The sequence below is a fragment of the Anas acuta genome, chromosome W (assembly GCF_963932015.1).
Source record: "Anas acuta chromosome W, bAnaAcu1.1, whole genome shotgun sequence".
Taxonomy (NCBI): domain Eukaryota; kingdom Metazoa; phylum Chordata; class Aves; order Anseriformes; family Anatidae; genus Anas; species Anas acuta.
This window is the reverse complement of record NC_089016.1, coordinates 23,093,762-23,121,316: the sequence shown is the minus strand read 5'-3', so window position 1 is coordinate 23,121,316 and position 27,555 is coordinate 23,093,762. Positions and strand designations below refer to the sequence as shown.

The 27,555-nt window shown below is 45.8% G+C and overlaps 2 protein-coding genes across 7 annotated transcripts in view; one reads left to right on the top strand and one right to left on the bottom strand.

The window, feature by feature from the left end:
- The window catches only part of LOC137847172 (guanine nucleotide-binding protein G(q) subunit alpha-like), a 138,530-nt gene extending 130,618 nt beyond the window's left edge, over positions 1 to 7,912 (bottom strand). For 5 of the 6 annotated variants that reach the window (XM_068665465.1, XM_068665462.1, XM_068665464.1 and 2 more), the window contains exon 1: positions 7,008 to 7,144. Coding sequence is in view for 1 of the 6 variants with exons in the window: in XM_068665463.1 (XP_068521564.1) it covers positions 7,008 to 7,143 (136 nt within the window). In the remaining 5 variants the exon portion in view is untranslated. Of the gene's footprint in view, positions 1 to 7,007; positions 7,153 to 7,573 lie in introns of those variants that run through there. The other variant, XM_068665463.1, reaches the window with a different exon arrangement.
- LOC137847171 (very low-density lipoprotein receptor-like) overlaps positions 1 to 22,625 on the top strand; it is a 118,879-nt gene extending 96,254 nt beyond the window's left edge. The window contains exon 2 of the mRNA XM_068665461.1: positions 17,652 to 22,625. Within this exon, the coding sequence (XP_068521562.1) occupies positions 17,652 to 18,891 (1,240 nt within the window). The 3' untranslated portion in view covers positions 18,892 to 22,625. The remainder of the gene's footprint in view (positions 1 to 17,651) is intronic.
- Positions 22,626 to 27,555: the final 4,930 nt, after the last annotated feature.

Here is a 27,555-nt window from a genome sequence, read left to right as displayed (position 1 = left end):
AAAGATTCACATGCAGAACTTGTGGAATTAGCAAAGAGACAGACTTTGGTTGGTTGGTTGTTTTAAAAACAAACCCTAAAACTTGAAGATGCAAAAGACCAACCAACCAACAATGAAACTCCCTGTCCTTCTGTAATCTGAAATATCTATGCAAATAGACAGTCTCCTCAATTTATATAAGTAGGTAAACTGTTACTATGCTTCAGTTGTATGCACACAGCTTAAAAAAGGTGATATTGGATAGCATATTTTAATTGGCTACTTTCTTTGCTCTTCATTAAAGCAGGAAATGTGATTATTTTGAAAACACTGCAACCTTTTCTTATTATCTTTTATTGAGCCATCTGTATATTAACAATTAACAGTTGAAAACAATTTTAGGTACTTACTAAAGTATATGTTTACAACTAGAAAAGGAACAAATACTTAATATGTTTCTTGATGTTTGTTCACTGAAACTAGATTGGTAAGTATCTCTTCGGAGAAGCTGTTTCTAAGGTTATCTAATTTGACTCTTGAAGATAAACACTAATATATTCTATCATATATAGATATACATCCATACACAATGATAAGGAGAGGTGCTCCTTAATCATCTTGGTGGTCCTCCATTGGACTTTTTCCAGTATGCCCATGTCTCTCTTGTACTGAGAGGCCCAGAACTGGATGCAGGACTCCAGGTGTGGCCTTACCAATGCTGAGAAGAGGGGAAGGATCACCTCTCTTAACCTGCTGGTGATACTTTGCCTAATGCATCCAATAATACTATTAGCCATGAATACTGTTAAATGAGATACATTAATACTGAAAGACATGGGTCTAAATGATATTACACTTTGGAAAGTTTTAAAAGTTACCGGGGAAGTTCCACAAACAACTTTTTTTTTTTTCAGGATTAATTTAAGGTTAAATCATAAATGTTATGAAAGCACATTGTTTCTCCCAATGAATAACATTGATACAGAGACTAAACTGAAAGGTGATTATTGACAGATTTTTATCCTTTGTGCATTTTGTGCCAGCATGGTGAAGACCCTGCTGACTGGAAGAGGAAAAACATAAGCCCCATTTTCAAAAAGGGAAAAAAAAAGAAAGACCCAGGGAACTACAAGGCCAGTCAGTCTTGCTACTGTGTCTGGCAAGACCATGGAGCAGATCCTCCTGGAAGCTATGCTAAAGCACGTGGAAAATAAGGAGGGGATGGGTGACAGCCAACGTGGCTTCACTAATGGCAGATCACACGTGACAAATCTGGTGGCCTTCTATGATGGGGTTATAGCACTGGTACATAGAGGAAGAGCAACTGACATCATCTACCTGGACTCAAGCAAAGCATATGACACTGTCCCCCATGATATCCTTATCTCTAAATTAGAGACATAGATTTAATGGATAGGCCACTCAGTGGGGTAAGGAATCGGTTGGATGGTTGCTCTCAAAGAGTTGAGGTCAACAGCTCAGTGTCCAAGTGGAGATCAAGTGGTGTTCCTGAGGAGTCGGTATTGGGACCAGCACTGTTTAACATCTTTATCGGTGACATGGACAGTGAGACTGAGTGCCAAAGGCACCAAGCTGCGTGGTGTGGTTGACATGCTAAAGGGAAGGGACGCCACCCAGAGAGGGACCTGGACAAGCTTGAGAGGTGGGCCTGCACGAACCTCATGAGGTTCAACAAGGCCAAGTGCAAGGTCCTATATTTGGGCTGGGGCAATCCCAAGCACAAATACAGGCTGGACAGAGAATGGATTGAGAGCAGCCCTGATGAGAAGGAACTGTGGATGTTGGTGGATGAAAAGCTCAACGTGAGCCAGCAATGTGCACTTGCAGCCCAGAAAGCCAACCGTATCCTGTGCTGCATCAGAAGAAGCACAGCTAGCAGGTGAACAGAGATGATTCCCCCCCCCAATCTGCTCTTATCAGACCCTATTTTGCAGTACTGCATACTGCTCTAGGGCCCCCTGCACAAGAAGGACATAGACACGTTAGAATAAGTCCAGAGGAGGGCCACAAAGGTGATCAAAGGATCGGAGAACCTCTCTTATGAAGATAAGTTAAGGGAGTTGGGGTTGTTCAGACAGAAGAGAAGGCTTCAGGGAGACCTTAGAACAGCCTTCTAGTAGCTCAAGGGAGCCTACAGAAAAGCTGGGGAGGGGCTCTTTATCAGGGAGTATAGTGATAGGACAAAGAGCAATAGCTTTAAACTAAAAAAGGTAGATTTAGACTACCTATAAAAAATAAATTATTTACTCTGAGGTTGGTGAGGCACTGGTGCAGCTGCAGACAGCTGGGACAGCTACTTCATTAAAGTGAAATGGTCTGTATTTGGATGCAACTGAATCCCTGATGCAACTGAATCCCAATAGATGAAGGGGCATGCTCAACTCTGTTTAACATAGCTATTAACAGCAAAATTGAACATGTGAGAACACGTGTAGTGGGTTTGCATGGCAAGGTTTTGGTAGCAGGGAGGCTGCAGTAGTGGCTTCTGTGAGAACAATATAAAGGCTGCCCCATGTTAGATAAGGGCACCACTGCTGACCAGAGCCAAGCCAATAAGTGATGTTTGCGCCTCTGTGAGAGCATATTTAAGATGGAAAAAAAAATCAAAATGCTGCTACACAGCAGCTGGGAGACTGAGAGGAGTTAGAAACGGCCTTCCAGGCACCCAGGTCACTGAAGAAGGAGGGCGAGGAGGTGCTCCACACACCAAAGCAGAAGTCCCCTGCGGCCTGTAGTGAGGACCATATGGTGAAGCAGGCTGTCCCCCTGCAGCCCATGGTGTACCACAGTGGAGCAGCATCCCACACTGCAGCCTGTGGAGGAGATCATGGTGGAGCAGGTGGACCTGCACTGATGGAGGCTGCGGCCTGTGGAAGACATCCACTGGAGCAGATTCCGGACTGGACCTGTAGCCCGTGGAGAGGAGACCACGCAGGAGCTGCTGCCCATGGGCGACCCAGTTTGGAGCAGAGTGCTCCTGAAGGATGGACCCCATGGTACGGACCCATATCTGGAACAGTTCTTGAAGAGCTACTGCCTGTGAGAAGCCCACACAGAATCAGTTCAGGAAGGACTGCATCCTGTGGGAGGAACAGAATCACAGAATTGTCTAGGTTGGAAGAGAACTCAAGATCATCGAGTCCAACCTCTGACCTAACACTAACAGTCCCCTCTAAACCATATCCCTAAGCTCTACATCTAAACATCTTTTAAAGACCTCCAGGGATGGTGACTCCACCACTTCCCTGGGCAGCCCATTCCAATGCCTAACAACCCTTTCGGTAAAGAAGTTCTTCTTAATATCCAACCTAAAACACCCCTGGCACAACTTTAGCCCGTTCTCCCTCGTCCTGTCACCAGGCACATGGAAGAACAGACCAACCTCCACCTCGCTACAGCCTCCTTTAAGGTACCTATAGAGAGCAACCCCACAGTGCAGGGGATGAGAGTGACCATGAAGGAGCGGCAGAGACGAAGTGCTATAGACTGACTGCAATCCCCATTCCCCTCTGCCGCTCGGGGGGAGGAGGTGGAAGAGGGTGGATGGGGGGAAGGTTCTTTTGGTTTCTTTCTGTTGTTTCTCACTTCTCTAGCTTGTTAGTAATAAACAATAAAGCTTACTGTCTCCCTACTCTTGAGTCTGTTTTGCCCGTTACAATAATTACTGCATGATCTCCCTGTACTTATCTCAACCCTTGAGCCCTTTTCATTGTAGTTTCTCCCCATTCCTCTTTGAGGAGGGGGAGTGAGAGAGCACCTGTGGTGGAACTCGGCTGCCCATTCAAGTAAAACCACAACATGTAATCTCTGAGTACCTAATGATGATACTTCAGATTTACTATGAAACCAGTTGTTTTGATTCATCCAAATCATAAATTAAAAAAAATGCTTATATACAGAGTAAATTTGAACTGGGAGGTATAACAAAGAGTTACCTGATTTAAAGTTCAGTGGGGTCCTGTTCACAGCCAAGATAAGACTTAACTTTCCTCATGTAGCTTGTACGGTGTTTTGTTTTGGATTTAGGGTGAAAATAGTTTTGATAACACACCAACATTTTAGCTGTTCCTGAGCAGTGCTTACACTGCATCAAGAACTTTATTTATTTTTACTTCTTATGCTGCCCCATGGTCATAGTTTTGACTGGGACAGAGTTAATTTTCTAACAACAATGTTTTTAGTTGTTGCAGAGCAGTCCTTGATTCTCTAAGCACTTCTTTTTGCTTTTTATGCTGCTCTGTCAGCAAGGAGGCTCAGGGAGCACCAGAAGCTGGGAGGGGACACAGCCAGGATTAGCGACCCAGGCTGACCGAAGAGATTCCATACCATATGACATCATGCTTGGTAATAAAAGCTAGAGTAAAGAAGAAGGAAGGGGGGGAGGTGTTCAGAGTGATATGATAGCATTTGTCTTCCCAATAAACCATTACATGTGATGAGCCCTGCTTTCCTGGAAGTGGCTGTCTGTCTGCTGATGGCAAGTAGCAAATGAGTTCATTGTTTTGCTTTGCTTGCACGTGCTGCTTTTGTTTTACCTAGTAAACTGCCTCAACCCATGAGTTCTCTCACTTCTACCTTTCTGATCCTCTCCCCCATCCCACCTGGGGAGAGTAAATGAGTGGCTATATGGCACTTAGCTGCCTAGCAGCTTTTACAAAGCATTCAGCAGGCATGAAATTTGGAAGAGTTTGAATAATACAGGAGATTAAAACCAAATTCAGTGCATGACTGAATTTGTTCCAAAGTAAAAAACAAGTTTTCCAGAAATGACCTAACATTTTAAACTCTTTGATCCCATGAAAAGTAAAAAGATATTAACAACACACAAGAAGGGTGTATATGTACATGTCACAAAGTAACAATAACCTACAGTTAGGAAGGAAATATTTCATTTTGCAAGGAAGCACTATAATTTATGCAAGTTAAGGAGGTTAAAAAAAATCATCTTCTGACACAGATTTTTTTCTTTATACTTGCTACATGTGTATTTGTATACACATCTAATTTTTAAACAAGAAAATAAATGAGGCATAGATTTGCGCATTTGTTCCTTAAAACCTTTAGAGTTTATATGTTTTACTTTGCACTTGCAAAAAATTTAAGGTGCATGCAGCCAATTAACACAGCTCAGATTAAGCTGTGTTAGTTCTCTCCTTACAATGAAACAGATATAACTTTATCCCATGCTCAGAAGTCTGTAACACACTTAGGCTTCTCAGTTCAACAACACTTTTTAAACGGGGCACTGAGAAGTCAGTACTTTTGGAAAAAAAAAAAAGTTTGCTAACATTTACATAATGTTAATATATTAAAGTTAATACAATACTACTATTTTAAGTTTTGAGGGAAAGAGACATGTAATAGGACAGTAGAAGTCTAGTTAATTAAAAAAAGGATGTCTTGAAGCAGTTTCAGATATTTATGTTCCCAATCTCACCATTTTAATTAATATTTTCATATTTTTTGAAGTGGTTCTGTCCTTGAACCAAATCTCTGAATGATGCTAATATATATCCCACAGAGAAGGGATTTAATGTTTCATGCATTTGGAAAAATAAAAAAAAAAAAAAAAAAAAAAAAAACTTTGGAGAAACGTCTACCATTACAACAAGAAGAATCAGGAAAATGCAGAAACAGTTTTGACCTGAGTAACAAATGTGCCATTTATCTCTCCTGAAGCAAATGTATATAGTTAAATAATTATATTTAAACATCTATAAAATTAAGCAAATCCAAGGTGTCTATTTTATCTTGGTTTTGGATTTTGAAACAGTAACTAACACTTTCACCAACCAAAATGAGACAACGTTATTACTGGTAGCATTATACCTGTCTCTACCTTTTTTTTGGTTTTTTTTTTTTTTAAAAAAAAAACACTTAAGAAACCCAACACCTTTCTCTATATACAGGAGACCAACTGTAATATTTAATGTAGGAAATAGGACATACATAAGCAAGCATTAAAATAAAATCTGACTCCTCAATGAGATAAGGAGAGATGAAAGGAAAAGGCAGTTTATTCCCCCAATATAAGTCACTACTTTCATGCACATGACCCAAGACAAACATCTTTGGTATAAACATCCCACATCCATTTGGAACATCCCCATTCATCCACACACCAGACACTGGTGCAGACATATTTCAAGACCTGTTAGTCTAAGGAAGAAGCTGTGTTACTGCAGGAACTACACAACATAGTAGAGCACATCAGATATGGACAACTGCATTTTAATTCAAAAGGCTTATCTTAACGCAAGCTGAACTCCTATCAAACAAACAATGCCTTTGCACACCTGTGGCTCCAAAATAACAACCTCTATTTTAATGAAAGAGAAATGATACAATAGATTTTATTTCCTAAACATTGGATGGATTCCAAAGGTATTAAAAATCCTGCTAACCTTCAGCATACTTCAGGTTACTCTTGAGCTTCATGCATGCATCTGGGGCTTTGATTTTTTCTTTTGCTTTTGAAAGCGGTCTGGGCACAAACCCCTTATCCCAGCTGACCTCATTAAATAAAAATGAGGATTAAAAAAAATTGCAACCGGTGACCCAACAACCTTTCCAAGGCTCACAGAACAACGCAGATATTAAAGCCTGTCACCATCAATCTGTAAAGCAACTTCCCTTCTAGTCCTTTCATTAACCTACTGCCTTTCATCACTTTCCTACACCCATCATCGGCGATCTCTCTCCCTCTCCAGCCACCCTTTCCCTCTCCGTTTTAGAAGGCCGGGTTTCTTTGCATATCAAACCCACCCATAGGAAACAGTTATTTATCCAACTACAAGCGTCTTGGTGAAGCCTGTACGCGAGTGCGCACACACAACACGGAGGCGGAGGCACGTCCCCGCTGCCAACGACACGGCCGCTCCGCGGCGAAGGTGGCGAGTGCACAGACCGCGACCGAACCCGATCGCGCCATGTAAAGCACAGGCGTTGGCTAGGTTACACCTCCAGCGGCACTTAAGGGGTATCTGCCGGTAAAAACCCGCACTCACCCAGCAGAAGCAGCTTCAGCTCCCGGCGGGCGTCCCGCTTGTCCCGGCGCAGCTGCCGCTCGATCTCGTCGTTGATCCGCCGGGCTTCCTTGGCTTCCTCGCTCAGGCAGCACGCCATGATGGACTCCAAAGTCATTCTTCGTAACTGGTTCAGGCACAACCCCCACCCCCCCGTAAAAACGTATGCTCGCGCACACACACCGCCACAGCACTAGCCCTAGGGGACACAGACGTTCTCTGCCCGAGAGACCCAACCCGGGCACTGAAGGGTAAGCACAGAGCTGTCTCGATACCACGCACAGGCACGGAAAAAGCGACAGCCCTCCCAGCAGCACAGATCCCGCGTTCCCCGCCTCTAAATAGCGACCGCTTTCAACTCCTTCTCTCCTCTAAATCGTACACCAAACAACATATAAATATCCCCTGGAGAAGCCCTTATAGCGCTACCGAGGCGAGGCGAGCTGCTCAGCACAGCTACCCCTCCCCCTCCTTCCCTCACTGCTTCACCCTACTGCAACCAACGCGGTCCTCAAACGTCCCTCACCACCACCCTCCGAAGTAACCACCTCCCACGGAGATCCTAATGGCTGCTAATCCTGTTTTTCTTTTCCTCCGCCCCGCCCTCATCCGTCTCTCTCCGTCCGAAAGCGAGACTTCGGCTCTTCTAAAAGCGGGCAAGTCCGACGTCACCCGGTAATCTTAGTACGTGCCTGTAGAGAGAGCTTCTTTACGATAGGCCTTTATTCACGGTACAGTCGCCTGCGCCTCTCGCGGGGAGAGCTGTCGCAACTTGTTCCTGTTACCAGAGAGGAAGAGAAAGTAAGTACGGCTAGATCGTGCACAGCATGAACCTAGTTCTCTAGGGTTTTCAATAGCTTGGATCTGTAGGCGTGGTTAGGCAAAAATATGGCGACTTCTCTCTTCTACTGGCTCTCTCACTCTTTCACACCGCTGCGTGTCGGGAGTGAGCAGCTAGTGGAACTATTGAAGGCCTCACCTACCAGGCCCGCAGCTGTTGGGAAGGAGAATGTGGATGGTTTCTCACGCCAAACGACCACGTGAAACACAGCCTTATTTGTAAAATACAATATTTTATTTGTAAAAATAAACTTGTAAAATATAATTCTCTTATTTGTAAAATAGAGTAATTTTCATGAGATGTGTCTTCCCTTGCTTATAAGAGTCTAATGTTCTATTGTCATGAGTATATCGTATTTTATATTCTGTTCTTGTGACTCTTATTCAACCAATACTTTTAACTGCTATCCTTTTTTCTAAGACCAGACCAGCTTGTCTTCAATTACGGTACTAGAAAATATTTTAAGGTAACCTTTAGTAGCCCTCAGAGTGATGGCACACAATTCAATGGATGTATTATGTTCTAATTTTTGTGAATTTTTGAAGTCTTTGCAAAATTCTCCCACCTGTCATTACCTTTTTTCCACCTCCACGTTAAATTAGCTGTTCGGGAAGGTTGAAAAATCTTTCAAGAAAGTTATAGTAGTCTATTAAGTAGGTAGAGGATTGCATTACTACATCTAGCTTATTGTGTGTTGTCCTTTCCAGCACCTATTGTCATCTGTTTTGAAAATCATGTCTTTTTTCTTACAGCTGTTCATATACTGACAATATGAATTAAGTAAAGTCTACCATAAGATGAAGAGAGTGTAATAATCAATACAATAATATAATTATTAGTTTTTGTGTGAATCCATAGAATAATAGAGTAGTTTAGGTTAGAAGGGACCTTAAAGATCATCTGGTTCTAATCCCTCTGCCATGGGCTGGAATACTCTCCAGTAGATTCGGTTGCCTAATGCCCCATCTAACCTGGCCTTGAATACTTCCAGGGAGGGGGCATCCACCACTTCTCAGGGCAACCTGTTCCAGTGCCTCACCCCCCCCCTTGGAGTAAATATTTTCTTCCTTATATCTAAACTGAATTTGCCCTCTTTTAGTTTAAAGCCATTACTCCTTGTCCTATTGCTATACTCCCTGACAAAGAGTCCCTCCCTAGCTTTCTTGTAGGCCCCCTTTAGGTACTGAAAGGAAATATTATATATACACAAAAACATTTAAGAAAAAAAAAAGAAATATTTTTATAACTATGTTTATTCCAGTAAATATGTGAATTTTAGTCTACATTTTATAATCCTATTATTATTAAAAATGATATTTCAGTATGAGTGAACATCTCTATTACCTGATGTAGATTAAAAAATTTATATGCATGTAGGTATATGTATGTATTTATGTCTATCCTAGATTACTGTGTTAATTTCAGCAATAAAGGTTTCTATACATTGAATTATAGACTGGGTAAATGTAAAAATGCAAATAAGTAACCAAATGGAAAAAGATTTTCTTCATTAAATAAATTCTCAACACAAGAATTTCTTCCTGACTTGGTTTTGGCTAGGATAGAGTTAGTTTTCCTCCTAGTAGCTCGTATGGTGCTGTGTTTTGGATTTAGGATGAGAATAATGCTGATAACACACTGATGTTTAATTGTTGCAGAGCAGTGCTTACACTAAGCCAAGGACTTCTCTGCTTCTCATACCACTCTGCCAGCAAGAAGGCTGGGGTTCATGAGGAGCTGGGATGGGACAGACCCAGGACAGCTGACCCAAACTGGCCAAAGGGATATTTCATACCATATGACATCATGCTGACAAATTAAATATGGGGTGGGGGCACCGCTGCTCAGGAACAAGCTGGTCATCGGTCAGCAGGTGGTAATTGCATTGTGCATCACTTGCTTTGTGCATTCTATTATTATTACTCTTCCTTTTCTGTCCTATTAAGCTGTTTTTATTTTAACCCATGAGCTTTTACCTTTTTTTTCCCTCCCCTCACGATTCTCTCTTCCATCCCACTGTGGTGGGGGGGTTGAGCAAACACCTGTGTGGTGCTTAGCTGCCTGCCTGGTTAAAACACAATAGCTCCTAAAAGCTGTGAAAATGGATTTTCACCAAAATGTAAAAATGGCGTTGTGGTGCAGGTTACAAGAAATATTCAATGGATGTACAACTGTTCTGTGTTTGAAACGCTGCTGCACTGAGTTGAAGTCCACAGCAAGCAGCATCTGGCATCAAGTCTGATGAAGAAAGGATATGCACAAGTCAATGAATTTCCAACATACGGATCAACTGATTAAAATCCCTCCTCAAAGTGAGGGCACAGTAGTCCTGTTAAAAATCTGCAAACATCAAAAAATACTGTAATCTTCCCCAGTAGAGGAAGTCTGATTTAGCTTTTTTAACTAACTCTTTTACATGCTCACTGTAGAAAGCGCAAACTATGTACTTCACCTGTGAAAGTGTGATTTAATTTTGCCTTTTTAATAAGGAAAAAACATCACAAGAATGTCATGGTTTTGGCTGGAACATAGTGAATTTTATCTGTAGAGGCTCGCACAATGCTGTGTTTTGAATTTTTGATGAAAATAGCAGTGATAACACAACAGTGTCTTTAGCTGTTGCAGAGCAGTGCTGAAACGGAGACAAAGTCTTTTCTGCTTCTTATGCTGCCCTGTCAGCAAGAATGGGGGTAGACGCAAAGTTAAGTTGGGAGGGGACACAACAAGGACAGATGATCCAGGCTGCCCAAAGAGATTTTCTATACCATATGACATCATACTCAGTAACAAAAACTAGAGTAAAGAAGGGGGGGGGGATGGCCGCTGCCTTCAGAGTGATGACATTTGTCTTTGCAAGAAATCATTACATGTGGTTAGCCCTGCTTTCCTGGAAGTGGCGGAGCATCTGCCTGCTGAGGGGAAGTAGTGAATGAATTCCTTATTTTGTTTTCCTTCCATGCATGGCTTTTGCTTTACCTAGTAAACTGTCTTTATCTCAAACCATATGATCTCTAACTTTTACCGTTCTGATTTTCTTCACCCATAGTGCATGGGGAGAGTGAGCGAATGAGTGACTACATGGCATTTAGGTGCCTGTTGGAGTTAAACCGCAACAAAGGGTCATGTATTTAATCACAGAATCATTTAGGTTGGAAGAGACCTCAAGATCATCGAGTCCAACCTCTGACCTAACACTAACAAGTCCTCCACTAAATCATATCACTAAGCTCTACATCTAAATGTCTTTTAAAGAACTCCAGGGATGGTGACTCGACCACTTCCCTGGGCAGCCCATTCCAATGCCTAACAAACCTTTCGGTAAAGAAGTTCTTAATATCCAACCTAAAACACCCCTGGCACAACTTTAGCCCGTTCCCCCTCATCTATTCTCACCAGTCACGGGGGAGAACAGACCAACCCCCACCTCGCTACAGCTTCCTTTAAGGTACCTACAGAGAGCGATAAGGTCGCCCCTGAGCCTCCTTTTCTCCAGGCTGAACAATCCCAGCTCCCTCAGCTGCTCCTCGTAAGACTTGTTCTCCAGACCCCTCACCAGCTTCGTTGCCCTTCTGTGGACTCGCTCGAGCACCTCCATGTCCTTCTTGCAGCGAGGGGCCCAAAAGTGAACACAGTACTCGAGGTGCGGCCTCAACAGAGTCGAGTACAGGGGGACAATCACTTCCCTAGCCCTGCTGGCCACACTGTTTCTGATACAAGCCAGGATGCCGTTGGCCTTCTTGGCCACCTGATTACATTGCTGGCTCATATTCAGCCGACTATCAACCAATACTCCCAGGTCCTTCTCTGCTAGGCAGCTTTCCAACCACTCATCTCCCAGCCTGTAGCTCTGCTCGGGGTTGTTGCACCCCAGGTGCAAGACCCGGCACTTGGTCTTGAACTTCATGTAGTTGACCTCAGCCCATTGGTCCAGCCTTTCCAGATCCTCCTGCAGAGCCTTCCTACCCTCGAGCATATCAACACGCACTGAACATGGTGTCATCTACAAACTTACTGAGGGTGTGCTCGATTCCCTCATCCAGATCATTGATAAAGATATTGAAGAGGACCGGCCCCAGTACCGAGCCCTGGGGGACGCCACTAGTGACCGGCCTCCAGCTGGATTTGACTCCATTCACCACAACTCTTTGGGCCTGGCTATCCAGCCAGTTTCTAAACCAACAAAGCGTACGGCAGTCCAAGCCATGAGCAGCCAGTTTCTTTAGGAGAATGTTGTGGGGAACAGTCTCAAAGGCCTTACTGAAGTCAAGGTAGACCACATCCACAGCCTTTCCTTCATCCACCTGGCGTGTCACTTTGTCATAGAAGAAGATCAGGCTCATCAAGCAGGACCTGCTTTTCATAAACCCATGCTGACTGGGCCTGATCACCTGCTTGCCCTGCAAGTGTTGCGTGATGACTCTCAAGATAATCTGCTCCATGAGCTTCCCTGGTACTGAGGTCAAACTAAAAGGCCTATAGTTCCCCAGTCTACCCTCCAGCCCTTCTTGTAGATGAGTGTCATGTTTGCTAACCGCCAGTCGACTGGGACCTCCCCTGATAGCCAGGACTGCTGATAAATGATGGAAAGCGGCTTGGCCAGCTCCTCCGCCAGTTCTGTCAATAATCTGTATGTACCAGTCACATTGACATCACTGGAGTCAAAAATCGTTCCTGAACAATATCTTCAGATTTTTAATGAATGAACCATCTAGTCCTGGATCTGTCATCAGCTGATAGCCATTACACACTGTTATACCCATTTACTTTGTGACTTATTAGAAGTCAGAAGAACACCCATAATGGATGTCCTGGTTTCAGTTAGGATAGAGTTAATTTTCCTCCTAGTAACTGGTAGGGTGCTGTGTTTGGATTAGGATGAGAAGAGTGCTGATAACATGCTAATGTTTTAATTGTTGCAGAGCAGTACTTACTCTAAGCCAAGGACTTTTCAGCTACTCACTGTCTTGCCAGTGGGCAGGCTAGGGGTGCAGCAAGAGCTGGGAGGGGACAGACCCAGGACAGCTGACACAAACTGGCTAAAGGGGTATTCCATACCATCTGACGTCATGCTGAAAAATTAATATGGGGCTGGCTAGGGTGGGGAGACTGGCTGCTCAGGGATAGGCTGGGCATCGGTCAGTGGGTGGTGAGCAATTGCATTGTGCATCACTTGTTTCGTACACATTATTAGTAGTACTATTAGCATTATTATTATTTTCCTGTCTTAATAAACTGTCTTTATCTCAACTCACAGGCTTCACTTTCCCATTTCTCTTTCTCCCATCCCAGAGAGGGAGGGGGAGGGTGAGTGAATGGCTGTTGATAAATGACAGATAAAATTATTCCCATAAATTTTTAGATTATTTTCCATATATGTTATTCTTACTGTTATCTAATCTTGTACAGATACTTCCTGATAAACCTTCTCTGTAACATCAGTAATCTTATATCCCTCTATCCAAGTAGTCTCCAGTACATAGTTTAAAGCAAACCTGTTGCCGGAAAGATTTTATAATGTTGCTCACTGCTACAGGAAATTCAACAGATAAAGTGAGACTGTCATAGAGAGCAAAGTACGATATTAAACATGCTTCATCTTATGTCTTCTTTCTCATGAGCCAAAAAAAAACATTGGGGAACCACCACACTATCATCTTTTTTTCTTCCTTTGCACTGATCAAACCCAGTCTTTCATTGTGGTGGTTTTACTCAGATGGGCAGCTGAGCTCTGCCACAACCACTCTCTCACTCCCCCTCCTCAAAGGAAAAGGGGAAAACTACAATAAAAAGGGCTCAAGGTTTGAGATAAGGATGAGGAGATCACTCCACAATTATCGTCACAGGCAAAACCAACTCAGAGTAGGGAGACAGTAAGATTTATTGCCTATTACTAGCTGTGGTGGTTTTACTCAGGTGGGCAGCCGAGTTCCTCCATGGTCGCTCTCTCACTCCCCCCTCCTCAGAGAGGAAGGGGGAGAAAATATAACACAAAGAGCTCGAGGTTTGAGATCAGAATGATTTAATTAAAGGAAAAGGGAATGGGGAAAAAAGAAAACCAACCAACCAAACAAAAGGTCCACGTGGAAGCACAGAGAGAAAGGGAAAAAAAAAAGTTATTCTCTACTTCCCATCAACGAGCAATGTTCGGCCACGTCCTGAGAAGCAGGGCCTCAAAACGTGTAACGGTTGTTTGGGAGGACAGCCCCCTCCCCCACGAGAGCCCCCCTTTTATTGCTGAGTGTGACATCATGTGTTATGGAATATCCCTATTCCAGGGAGACTTTACCCTCATGGCTTGTTTGATTGCAGCACAGGTCTCACACTCATGGGTAACCTGTGTGATGACATCAATGGTCAGGTCCACCCCTCGATTCACGAACCCATCTGTATGTGGCATCCCTCCCTAGATGTCCCGATGTTTCATGGGCCCATTGAGCTACAAACAGCTCACCCTTACGTCCCCAGTCCAGGTCTACCTGAGATACTTCAGTTTTCGAAGCTCGATCTACTTCTTCGTTGTTCTGATGTTCTTCGTTGGCATGATTCTTGGGCATGTGAGCATCTACATGATGTACTTTTACATCCAGGTTTTCTACCCAGGCAGCAATATCTTGCCACAGGGTAGCAGCCCAGATAGGTTTACCTCTGCTCTGCCAGTTGTTATGTTTCCATCGCTGCAGCAACCCCACAGAGCATATGCCACCATCCATGAGTCAGTGTAGAGATACAGTGCTGGCCATTTTTCTCTTTCGGCAATATCTAGGGCTAGTTGTATGGCTTTTACTTCTGCATACTGACTTGACTCGCCTTCCCCTTCCATGGCCTCCACAACTCATCGTGTGGGACTCCACACAGCAGCTTTCCATTTCTGATGGCTCCCTACCACACAGCAGGATTCGTCAGTGAACAACACATACTGCTTTCTGTCTTCTGGCAACTCATTATATGGTGGTGCTTCTTCAGCACGAGTTACCTCTTCTGTCGGCACTCCAAAATCCCTGCCTTTCGGCCATTCCATGATTTCTTTCAGGATTCCTAGGCGGTTGGGTTGAGCCCGCTGTGTAATTAACGCTATCCACTTACTCCACGTAGCGTTGGTCACATGGTGTGTAGTGGGGATTTTCCCTTTGAACATCCAATGTAACACAGGTAGCCATGGGGCCAAGAGGAGTTGTCCTTCTGTACCAACAACTTCTGAAGTGGCTCGAATCCCCTCATATGCTGTTAATATTTCCTTTTCAGTTGGGGTGTAATTGGCTTCTGATCCTCGATAGCCCCACCTCCAGAACCCCAGAGGTCGACCTCGAGTTTCTTCTGGGGTCTTCTGCCAGAGGCTCCAGGTGAGGCCATGCTCCCCAGCTGCAGTGCAAAGTATGTTTTGCACAGCTGGTCCGGTAAAGACAGGCACAAGGGCTACTGCACGAGCTATTTCTTGTTTGATTTGTTCAAAGGCCTGTTGTTGCTCGGGTCCCCACTCGAAAGAGTTCCTCTTTCAGGTCAGCAATATAGAGGACTCACAAGCTGACTATAGCCTGGAACATTGTCATGGTTCCGCTCGAGTGGGCAGCCGAGCGCCACTACAGCCGCTCTCTCACTCCTCCTCCTCAAAGAGGAATGGGGAGAAAATTCAATGAAAAGGGCTCAAAGGTTGAGATAAGGATGAGAAAATCATGCAGTAATTATTGTAACGGGCAAAACAGACTCGGCATAGGGAGACAGTAAGATTTATTGCTTATTACTAACAAGCTAGAGAAGTGAGAAACAAAGGAAAGAAACCAAAAGCACCTTCCCCCATCCACCCACTTCCATCTCCTCCCCCCCGCCCCCGAGCAGCACAGGGGAATGGGGAAATGGGGGTTATGGTCAGTCTACAGCGCTTCTTCTCTGCCGCTCCTTCTCGGTCACTCTCATCCCCTGTGCTGTGGGGTCCCACCCACGGGATACAGCCCTTGATGATCTGGCGTGGGCTTCCCACAGGCAGCAGCTCTTCCATAACTGCTCCATATATGGGTCCGTACCACGGGGTCCATCCCTCAGGAGAAAACTGCTCCAACCTAGCTCCCCTACGGGCAGCAGCTCCTGCCAGGTCACCTGCTGCTGCGTAGTCTCCTCTCCACGGGCTACAGGTCCGGCCCAGAATCTGCTCCGGCAGGGGTCTTCCAGAGGCCTCCATCGGTGCAGGGCCACCTGCTCCTCCGTGGTCTCCTCCACGGGCTGCAGCGTGGAACCCTGCTCCACCGTGGTACTCCATGGGCTGCAGGGGGACATCCTGCTTCACCATGGTCCTCACCACAGGCCGCAGGGGACTTCTGCTCTGGTGCCTGGAGCACCTCTCCCCCTCCTTCTGCACTGACCTTGGCGCCTGCAAGGCTGTTTCTCACTCCTCTCACTCTCCCAGCTGCTGTGTGGCGCAGCGTTTTTTTTCCTGTCTTAAATATGCTCTCACAGAGGCGCAAAACAACATCACTTATTGGCTCGGCTCGGGTCAACAATGGGGCCCTTACCAAACATGGGACAGCTTCTAGATCCTTCTCACAGAAACCACCCCTATGGCCCCCTGTTACCAAAGCCTTGCCAGGTAAACACACTACAAACATGCATTCTCCAAAATCCCACAAGGCCTAGGAAAGCTTGTGTTTCTTTTTTGCTAGTTGGCGGAGACATTGCTGTTATTTTATTGATCACATCCATTGGAATGTGGCGGCGTCTATCCTGCCATTTTACCCCCAAGAACTGGATTTCCTGTGCGGGTCCCTTGACCTTACTCTGTTTAATAGCAAAACCAGCTTTCAGGAGAATTTGAATTATTTTATTTCCTTTCTCAAAAACTTCTGCTGCGTTGCCTCACATGATGCTGTCATCAATGTACTTCAGGTGTTCAGGAGCGTTCCCCTGTTCCAGTGTCATCTGGATCAGTCCATGGGAAATGGTAGGGCTGTGTTTCCACCCCTGGGGCAGTTGATTCCAAGTATACTGAATGCTCCTCCAAGTGAAAGCAAACTGTGGCCTGCATGCTGCCGCCAGAGGGATGGAGAAAAATGCATTAGCAATATCAATGGTAGCATACTGTAACATAACATACGCGGGACATCCGAGATCGAGTTGCTACAGGAGACCAGAGGCGTCAGTGGACAACGGCAGCAGACCCTCACATAGCAGAGGGGCGGAGATCAGGACCCTGCAGCCTGTCTGATGTAACCATGGAGGCAGCAGCGGCTGTGCTGCTTCTCTCTAGCATTCTTTTTATAAGAGGTTTATCTTGCAATGCAAAAAAGACTATTCGTCCCCAGATCAGTGTTATAACTATGTTTCTGGATAACATTCCGTGGGGTTGCCACATTCTACGGATTACTAATGACGACTTAGCTCTATTGCGGGGCAGGAGTGCAGAGATGCAGATTACTCTGCCAAATGACCACTGGCAGGCTCTTTCACAAACCTAAGGTTGCAGCTGGCACTGCCTGCAGCCGTATAGCAGACGTTACACTCTCTTTCCTAACTAGTAATCATGTGTCTTATCCATTTGTGGTGAATGGTCAGTGGCAAAAAGAAAAGGGGGAGAGTAAGGGGCGACAAAGACAGAAATGGTACCAGGAGGATGCCACTGACACTAACAGCATGGGTAACAGGAGTAGTATAAGTGACACAGGTGACGGTGCGGGGCAGCGGCAGGCGCTGCCGCGCTGTGGGGCACTCTGCCTGCTGCTCGCCCTCGCCTGCCTGTGCACTGCTACCGACGGTGCTAGAGCAAAATGTGAAGACTGCTCAGATGGCAGTGATGAGAGTGCTTGTGTGAAGAAGACGTGTGCTGAATCTGACTTTGTGTGCAACAGTGGTCAGTGTGTGCCAAACAGATGGCAGTGTGATGGGGATCTGGACTGTGAAGATGGGTCTGACGAGAGTGCTGAGCTATGTCACATGAGAGCATGCCAGGTAAACGAAATCACCTGTGGTCTTCAGTCAACCCAGTGTATCCCAGTGTCCTGGAAATGTGATGGTGAAAAAGACTGTGACAGAGATCCTGATTGCAAGGATGGAAGTGATGAAATTAACTGCCCTTCTCGGACCTGCAGGCTAGACCAGTTCAGATGTGAAGATGGGAACTGTGTCCATGGAAGTAGGCAGTGCAGTGGTGTGAGAGACTGTCTGGATGGCACTGATGAAGCAAACTGTAACAATGTTATTCAGTGCTCTGGACCTGGCAAATTCAAGTGCAGAAGTGGAGAATGCATAGATATCAATAAGGTGTGTAACCAGCAGAGAGACTGCAAGGACTGGGGTGATGGGCCCCTGAAGGAATGCAACATAAATGAATGTGACTGTCCAGCTGGGTTTGAGTTTGTAGACAAGAGAAACTGTGGAGATATTGATGAATGCCAAAACCCTGGTATCTGTAGTCAAATCTGTATCAACCTGAAAGGTGGCTACAAATATGAATGTAGCCGTGGCTATCAGATGAATACAGGAACCTGGAAAGGGCCATATGGGTACAGAAATACAAATAACACCCCTGATTACACTGACACTGCTAAGCAGGGTTTAGGGGTTTATGGCATGGAGACAAGGGGTAACAACTACAGTGTTTGGAACAATTGTACAGCTATGGCCTTACCTCCTGATGTGCTTCTGATTTGTGGGGATAGGGCCTGGCAAGGTATCCCTGCAAATGCTATCAGAAGTCCATGTTACTTAGATGAACTCATTGTATTTGCTCCTAGCTTGTCACAGTTGCGTGAGATCACCAGACATAAATGGGCATTGCTTGCACCGGATTGCAATGATAATGTTGAATTGTGTGAGGTTGCAGCTAGAGCGGCATTGGCAATTTTAGTGCCTGGAGTGGCATCTGCGGCCGCACGTAACAACTTAGAAAAATTGGTATGCTGGGCCGAGAAGCAAGCCTATGCCACGACAGAGATCACAGAATCACAGAATCACAGAATTTCTAGGTTGGAAGAGACCTCAAGATCATCGAGTCCAACCTCTAACCTAACACTAACAGTCCCCACTAAACCATATCCCTAAGCTCTACATCTAAACGTCTTTTGAAGACTTCCAGGGATGGTGACTCCACCACCTCCCTGGGCAGCCTGTTCCAATGCCTCACAACCCTTTCAGTAAAGAAGCTCTTCCTAACATCTAACCTAAAACTCCCCTGGCGCAACTTTAGCCCATTCCCCCTCGTCCTGTCACCAGGCACGTGGGAGAACAGACCAACCCCCACCTCTCTACAGCCTCCTTTAAGGTATCTGTAGAGAGCGATAAGGTCGCCCCTGAGCCTCCTCTTCTCCAGGCTGAACAAGCCCAGCTCCTTCAGCCGCTCCTCGTAGGACTTGTTCTCCAGGCCCCTCACCAGCTTCGTCGCCCTTCTTTGGACCCGAAATACTTGAGGAGATGTTACCAGATCAAAATAGTCTGCGACATGTGCTTTTACAGGATCAAACTGCTGTTGACTACTTGCTTTTGGCTCAAAGGAATGGGTGTGAGGACTTTAATGGAATGTACTGTTTAAACCTTTTTGATCATAATGAGCCAATTCACAAATCCATTACTTTACTGAAAGAGCACATGAGAAAGATTCAATATGGTATCAATCCTTTCAATCAATGGCTCACTGATTTGTTTGAAATGATGCATAGATGGTTACTGGGATTAGTCAAAGAGGGATTAAGGATTCTGTTCGCTGTGGTGCCAATCATCATTGCATGTGGTATTGTGATAAATGTGGTTAAAGGGTTACTTGCAAAAATGTTATGTTGGGCGTGGTTTGCTCAAAAAAGAAAAAAAAAAGGGGGAATTGTTGAGGGATTTTTTGAAACAGCAAAAATCCCATGGCTTGCTGTAGCTGAGCAAACCAAGCTACCAGGGCAACTATGAGAAGTTCCCATGACAGTGTTCCCACATCGCCCAATTGAGGAATTCAGAAAAATATTGTTACCAGTAGCTGGCTTCAAGGACAAGGTCTATGTGACTGCTATTCACAAGGGGGTTGTTTTCTTGCAGGTGGGGTTGTTTTCTTGTAGTTGTTTGTCTGAGTGCTTTTGACCAATAATCTTGTGTGAAACACTGTCCGCCCCTGTTAAGTTCACTATAAAAGTTAGGCTAATCGGGCAATAAAAGGGAGCATGATCTGACTCTACTGGTGTCTGTTGTGCTTTCGGCCGTGCTTCCTGCAACAGCATACCACTTGGCTGCCTTTGACTCTAGTTCATACTGAAGTTCTAGCATGTCCGGCACTGCAGCACTCAGTGGTGGCGTGACTTCATTCAGGCCACGATAGTCCACTGTTAGCCTCCACTCGCCATTGGACTTTCGCACTGGCCATATGGGACTATTAAAGGGTGAGCGAGTCTTGCTGATCACTCCTTGGCTCTCCAGATAATGAACCAAGTCATGGATGGGAATTAGGGAGTCTCGGTTGGCGAGATATTGCTGCCAGTGCACAGTTGTAGTCACAATTGGCACTTGCTGTTCTTCAGTCCTCAGCAATCCTATAGCAGAAGGGTCTTGTGAGAGACCAGGCAGGGTAGAGAGCTGCTTAATCTTCTCTGTGCTCAAAGCAGCTATGCAAAAAGCCTACCAGTACCCTTTTGGATCCTTGAAGTACCCTCTCTTGAGGTAGTCTATGCTGAGCATGCATGGAGCCTCTGGGCCAGTCATGATGGGGTGCTTTTGCCACTCATTCCCAGTTAGACTCCCTGCAGCTTCCAATACAGTTAGCTGTTGGGATTCCCTTGTCACTCCAGAGATAGAGATGAGTTCTGCCCCTTGGCGGCCTGATGGCATTAGGGTACACTGTGCGCCTGTGTCCACTAGAGCTTTATATTTCTGTGGTTCCGGTGTGCCAGGCCATCGAATCCACACAGTCCAGTAAATCCAGTTGTCCCTCTCCTCTACCTGGCCAGAGGCAGTGAGAGAGGGAGTTAGGAGAATACAATAAATCAGTAACCTTTTAGAAAAGAATTTACTAACTTTTAGAAAAGGGGGAACTGAGAGAGGAAGTTAGGGGAATCTTGTCAAGTAGAGATAGAGTGATAGACAGCATGAAACTAGGATGCTCAAATTAATTAAAGCAAGAAGCCTTGGACCCCTTTACCAAGGTCAGTCTCCTAATAAGTGTGAGCCTATCTTAAGAAACTGCTCCTTCAGGTGGACAAGAGCCAAGAAGCAACTGAGTCTGCGCAGAGACAAGAGGTCAACTAGCGGTGACGAGGAAGAGTCATCAATCTTTATCCCCACGACCCCTGAAGACCACCACCAGAATACACTGCACAAGTGCAGATGGGAGGAGTTTATGGAAATGACTCCTTGGAACTAATTTTAATATGAAGCGGGGACAGGTTATATATATAGGCGTAGTGTGAAAATTCATGCATATGTAACTCTTTGCTGCATATAACCATGGCAAGTTGCCGCATCAGGTGCACACGATTTTGGTGGGGCTACCCCCACCCCGTGTTGCCCAGTGCTGAATAAACATACCTACTTTACAGTCTTACTGATTGTGGAGTCCGTTTTCCGCACGTCAGTTTTGGTGAGCCAGGCAGGAGGCTCTCTGCTCGGCTGCAGGATCGACTGCGGAGCAGATGCTCCTGGGTGCCCCCGAGCACTTTCCTCGGAGGAGTCTCCACTGCCAGCCGCTCAACGCAGGAGTAGACAAAAACCTCCTGAAACTGCGGATAAAACGGTATGTGTTGTGGGAAAGCCCTGTAAGTCGTATGCGTGGTTGGGGTGGCTGGTAAATCACACAGAAGATATCTGTCATGCAGCATAGTCCCCATATGAGAGGAGGGTACTCTGTATATATCAAAGGGAATTTGGTGACTGATAGAGAGGTCACTAACAACCTTGGGAGTAGATCGGGTGAACCTGAGGTTACTGCTGCATCCCAGTTTTGGGAGCCAGGATGGACCTGCTAATGACTGTATAAGAAGCAGAAGGGTAAGCGGGCCTCGCAATCCTGACAAGGTTACTTGGGTAATGTCTGCAGCTGCTGGAGGGATATTGGCTGGAGTGTTAAAAACTGTAGGTCTTATTTGTAAATGTCTAGATATCTTATATTGAAGGCATTTGTGTGTGTGAGTTTGGGATGATACAAATGAGTTTGGTTATTGTTTTAAGTGATATATTTTTGTGGTATGAACAAGAAGTGTAAGGGGCCCCTTTGTGTGACTGTGCTGTGTGAGTGAGACGCAGCATCACTGCGAAGTGAGTGCGGAGTTCCGATCCGCGGTTCTGTATTCCCCACGAGGGGAGCGGCCAGAGATGAATGAAGCGCGTGAAAGATCAAAAGGGAGTGCTATTTTATCTGTGTTGAGTAGATAATATACGGGCTCAGTGTTGCATCCCATCTGTAAATATCTTGAAGTGTGACAAGGGAAAGGCGGGAGCATTATTTAAGTAATGGTTTAGAATTTTCAGTAAAAAGAGTTGTAAAATGGGAAATACTCAAGAAGGCATTTTGAATAAGAGCCCCTTAGGCTGTGTGTTAGCCTACTGGAGGGATATCGTTGGGACTGGAGGTATAGAAAATAAGAAAATCCTTATCAAATATTGTAATCAGTGGTGGCCACTGTATAAATTAGAGGATGGAGCTAAGTGGCCACTCAACGGGACAGTAGATTATAATACCCTTTCACAGTTGATGTTGTTCTTAAGGAGAGAGGGAAAGTGGGATGAGGTTTCATATGCAGATATGAAACCATGCATCTTTAAATCATTTATCAACACTTTACATCATTTAGCAACAGTCCTGGCTATCAGGGGAGGTCCCAGTCGACTGGCGGTTAGCAAACATGACACTCATCTACAAGAAGGGCCGGAGGGTAGACTGGGAAACTATAGGCCTTTTAGTTTGACCTCAGTACCAGGGAAGCTCATGGAGCAGATTATCTTGAGAGTCATCACGCAACACTTGCAGGGCAAGCAGGTGATCAGGCCCAGTCAGCATGGGTTTATGAAAAGCAGGTCCTGCTTGATGAGCCTGATCTCCTTCTATGACAAAGTGACGCGCTTGGTGGATGAGGGAAAGGCTGTGGATGTGGTCTACCTTGACTTCAGTAAGGCCTTTGAGACTGTTCCCCACAACATTCTTCTCAAGAAACTGGTTGCTCGTGGCTTGGACTGGTATACACTTTGTTGGGTTAGAAACTGGTTGGATAGCCAGGCCCAAAGAGTTGTGGTGAATGGAGTCAAATCCAGCTGGAGGCCGGTCACTAGTGGCGTCCCCCAGGGCTCGGTACTGGGGCCGGTCCTCTTCAATATCTTTATCAATGATCTGGATGAGGGAATCGAGCACACCCTCAGTAAGTTTGTAGATAACACCATGTTCAGTGCGTGTTGATCTGTTCGAGGGTAGAAAGGCTCTGCAGGAGGATCTGGAAAGGCTGGACCGATGGGCTGAGGTCAACTGCATGAAGTTCAACAAGGCCAAGTGCCGGGTCTTGCACCTGGGGCACAATAACCCCAAGCAGCGCTACAGGCTGGGAGATGAGTGGCTGGAAAGCTGCCTAGCAGAGAAGGACCTGGGAGTATTGGTTGATAGTCGGCTGAATATGAGCCAGCAATGTAATCAGGTGGCCAAGAAGGCCAACGGCATCCTGGCTTGTATAAGAAGCAGTGTGGCCAGCAGGGCTAGGGAAGTGATTGTCCCCCTGTACTCGACTCTGTTGAGGCCGCACCTCGAGTACTGTGTTCACTTTTGGGCCCCTCGCTGCAAGAAGGACATGGAGGTGCTCGAGCGAGTCCAGAGAAGGGCAACGAAGCTGGTGAGGGGTCTGGAGAACAAGTCTTACGAGGAGCAGCTGAGGGAGCTGGGATTGTTCAGCCTGGAGAAAAGGAGGCTCAGGGGCGACCTTATCGCTCTCGCGGTTCCTCTCGATTGGGCAGCCGAGCGCCACCACAGCCGCTCTCTCACTCCCCCTCCTCAAAGAGGAATGGAGAGAAAATTCGATGAAAAGGGCTCAAAGGTTGAGATAAGGACAAGAATATCACGCAGTAATTATTGTAACGGGCAAAACAGACTCAGCATAGGGAGACAGTAAGATTTATTGCTTATTACTAACAAACTAGAGAAGTGAAAAACAAAGGAAAGAAACCAAAAGCACCTTCCCCCCATCCACCCTCTTCCACCTCCTCCCCCCCACCCCCGAGCAGCACAGGGGAATGGGGGAATGGGGGTTATGGTCAGTCTACAGCGCTTCTTCTCTGCCGCTCCTTCTCGGTCACTCTCATCCCCTGTGCTGTGGGGTCCCACCCACGGGATACAGCCCTTGATGATCTGGCGTGGGCTTCCCACAGGCAGCAGCTCTTCCATAACTGCTCCAGATATGGGTCCGTACCACGGGGTCCATCCCTCAGGAGAAAACTGCTCCAACCTGGCTCCCCCACGGGCAGCAGCTCCTGCCAGGTCACCTGCTGCTGCGTGGTCTCCTCTCCACGGGCTACAGGTCTGGCTCAGAATCTGCTCCGGCAGGGGTCTTCCAGAGGCCGCAGCCTCCATCGGTGCAAGTCCAACTGCTCCATCGTGGTCTCCTCCACGGGCTGCAGCGTGGAACCCTGCTCCACCATGGTACTCCATGGGCTGCAGGGGGACATCCTGCTTCACCATGGTCCTCACCACAGGCCGCAGGGGACTTCTGCTCTGGTGCCTGGAGCACCTCTCCCCCTCCTTCTGCACTGACCTTGGCGCCTGCAAGGCTGTTTCTCACTCCTCTCACTCTCCCAGCTGCTGTGTGGCGCAGCGTTTTTTTTCCTGTCTTAAATATGCTCTCACAGAGGCGCAAAACAACATCACTTATTGGCTCGGCTCGGGTCAACAATGGGGCCCTTACCAAACATGGGACAGCTTCTAGATCCTTCTCACAGAAACCACCCCTATGGCCCCCTGTTACCAAAACCTTGCCTCGTAAACCCACTACAATAGGTACCTTCAAGGAGGCTGTAGGGAGGTGGGAGTTGGTCTATTCTCCCACATGCTTGGTGATAGCATGAGAGGGAATGGGCTAAAGTTGTGCCAGGGGTTTTTTAGGTTGGATATTAAGAAGAACTTCTTTACCGAAAGGGTTGTTAGGCATTGGAATGGGCTGCCCAGGGAAGTAGTGGAGTCACCATCCCTGGAGTTCTTTAAAAGACATTTAGATGTAGAGCTTAGGGATATGGTTTAGTGGAGGACTTGTTAGTGTTAGGTCAGAGGTTGGACTCGATGATCTTGAGTTCTCTTCCAACCTAGACAATTCTGTGATTCTGTGATATGTTTTTCACCCTCCGAAATCGCCCTGAGTGGCAAAGGGACTGTGGAATGGCACCACCACAGGATCCCATGGTACTGGCACTTGAGCAAGAAAATAACAAAGAGCTTAGGGGTAAATTGAGACGGTGTTGCTCGGCATGTAGTATTGGACAAAGGTGTACCAGAGCAGAAAAGATCTATCAAGCACCAGACCAGGACCTTACATATTTGTTTAAGCTTCCCTCTCGACCACAGGAACAGGATGAGGACTCAGAGCATCCACTCCCCTGGACAGTCCTGTATCTTCCCGTACCAGAAAGAAATATGCTTCTGTGGCCTTACAGGCACCTCTCCGGGAGGCAGTAGGGCCTGATGGTGGGGCAGTGCTGATCAAAATGCCCTTCACCACTACTGATTTGGGAGAATGGTAAAGGGTTGTGAAAGATTACAGGAACGATCAGGTAAGTGTAACCAAGTATTTTCAGTTCATTGTAAAGCAACATAACCCTGATTGGAAGGAGATACAGTTGTTGTTAGAACACGACTGAGACAGAAAAGCAATTGATTTTTAAAACTGCAGGAAATTTGGCTGAGGATCATTACAAGACTACTGGAGGGGATGTTAAGGAATACTTTCCCCTCCAGGATCCAAAATGGAATGTAAGTAGATCTGAAGAGATGGAAAGGTTACAGGCATATCAAGAGTGGATTTCAAAAGGAATGGAGAAGGCCATTCCTAAAGCTATAAATCGGTCAGCACTATACGCAATTAAACAAGGTCCCTCTGAGTCCCCATCCGAATTCCTGGATCGACTGAGGAATGTGATGCGCCGTAACACACCACTGGATCCTGGGTCTGAGGTAGGGATACAACAATTAGTCTCCCTGTTTTTGGGTCAGTCCACAGGGGACATTAGACGTAAACTCCTGAAGTTACATCCTACAGAAGGTAGAAATATGGAAGTGTTGCTGGATGAGGCATGGAGAGTATTCAATAATAAAGAGGAGAGATACAGAGAAGGGCAAAGGAGACTGGTGACAGTGATCAGGGAAAAGGAGGAAAGAAGGCCTAGACAAGAACAGTCCTGATTAGGCAAGGATCAATGTGCTTTGTGCAAGAAGTTTGGTCACTGGAAAAAGGAATGCCCAAGAAACAAAGAGAGAAGACGAAGCCACCAGGTGGGGAAAATAGTAGCCCACATGAAAGAAGACTGAAGGAGACCTGGGGAATCTACCCTAGCAGATCCCCTGGTTATAATGAACCTAGGGAAGAAACAACAAAAAGTAGAATTTCTGGTTGACACAGGGGCAACATTCAGTTTTGAATCAGGCTCTGATGCCTTTGGGAAATGACTACGTTATGGTGAAAGGGGCAACTGGCCAAAGTGAAAAGGCATATTTCTGTGAACCTTTAAAGTATAAATTGGGAAAACAATGCGGCATCCACAAATTTCTATATATGCCTAACTCTCCAAAGGCTCTTCTGGGGAGAGATTTGTTGGGGCAGCTGGGTTCAAAGATTACCTTTGAAGATGGGGAAATTACCCTGAGGGTAAAAGATCAGCAGTACATTCAAATTCTGAGTCTATCGTTAACCAGTTTTCCCACTGAAGGAAAAATCAGTGAAGAGATCCTAGACCAGGTATATCCTGGGGTATGGGCCACCAATGTTCCTGGAAAAGCAAAGAATGCTCCACCTGTAGAGGTTAAACTCAAGGAAGGTTGACAACCAGTAAGAGTTAAGTAATACCCCCTGAAGAAGGAAGATAGGGAAGGAATTCATCCAGTAATAGAGAAATACTTACAATTTGGATTATTGAAAGAATGTGAGTCCAATTTCAATACCCCCATATTACCTGTTAGCAAACTTGACAGGTCATATCAGGTGGTCCAGGACTTGCGAGCTGTAAATAGAGTCACTGAAGACCTTCACCCAGTAGTAGCAAATCCGTATATCTTGTTAACTGCATTGACACCTGAACTAACCTGGTTTACTGCATTAGACTTAAAAGATGCCTTCTTTTGCCTCCCTCTCCATGAAGCCAGCCAGAAAATATTTGCATTTGAATGGGAAAATCCTAAAAGTGGGTGTAAGACTCAGCTCACTTGGACGGTGTTGCCACAGGGATTTAAGAATAGCCCTACCATCTTTGGTAATCAACTCACAAAAGACCTGGAATCTTGGGAGGCCCTGTCTGAAGAAGAGAAGTTATTACAATATGTGGACGATATTCTGATTACTACCAAGACGGAGGGTGGTTGTATGGCCTGGACAGTGAGTCTGCTAAATTTCTTGGGACTCCAAGGGTACTGAGTATCCAAGAAGAAAGTTCAGGTAATACAGTGCAAGGTGATTTATTTGGGCTATGAAATTAGTGCGGGACAGAGAACTTTGGGACAGTCCTGTAAAGAGGCCATATGTCAGACTCAGAGACCCCAGACGGTAAAGAAGTTACGGA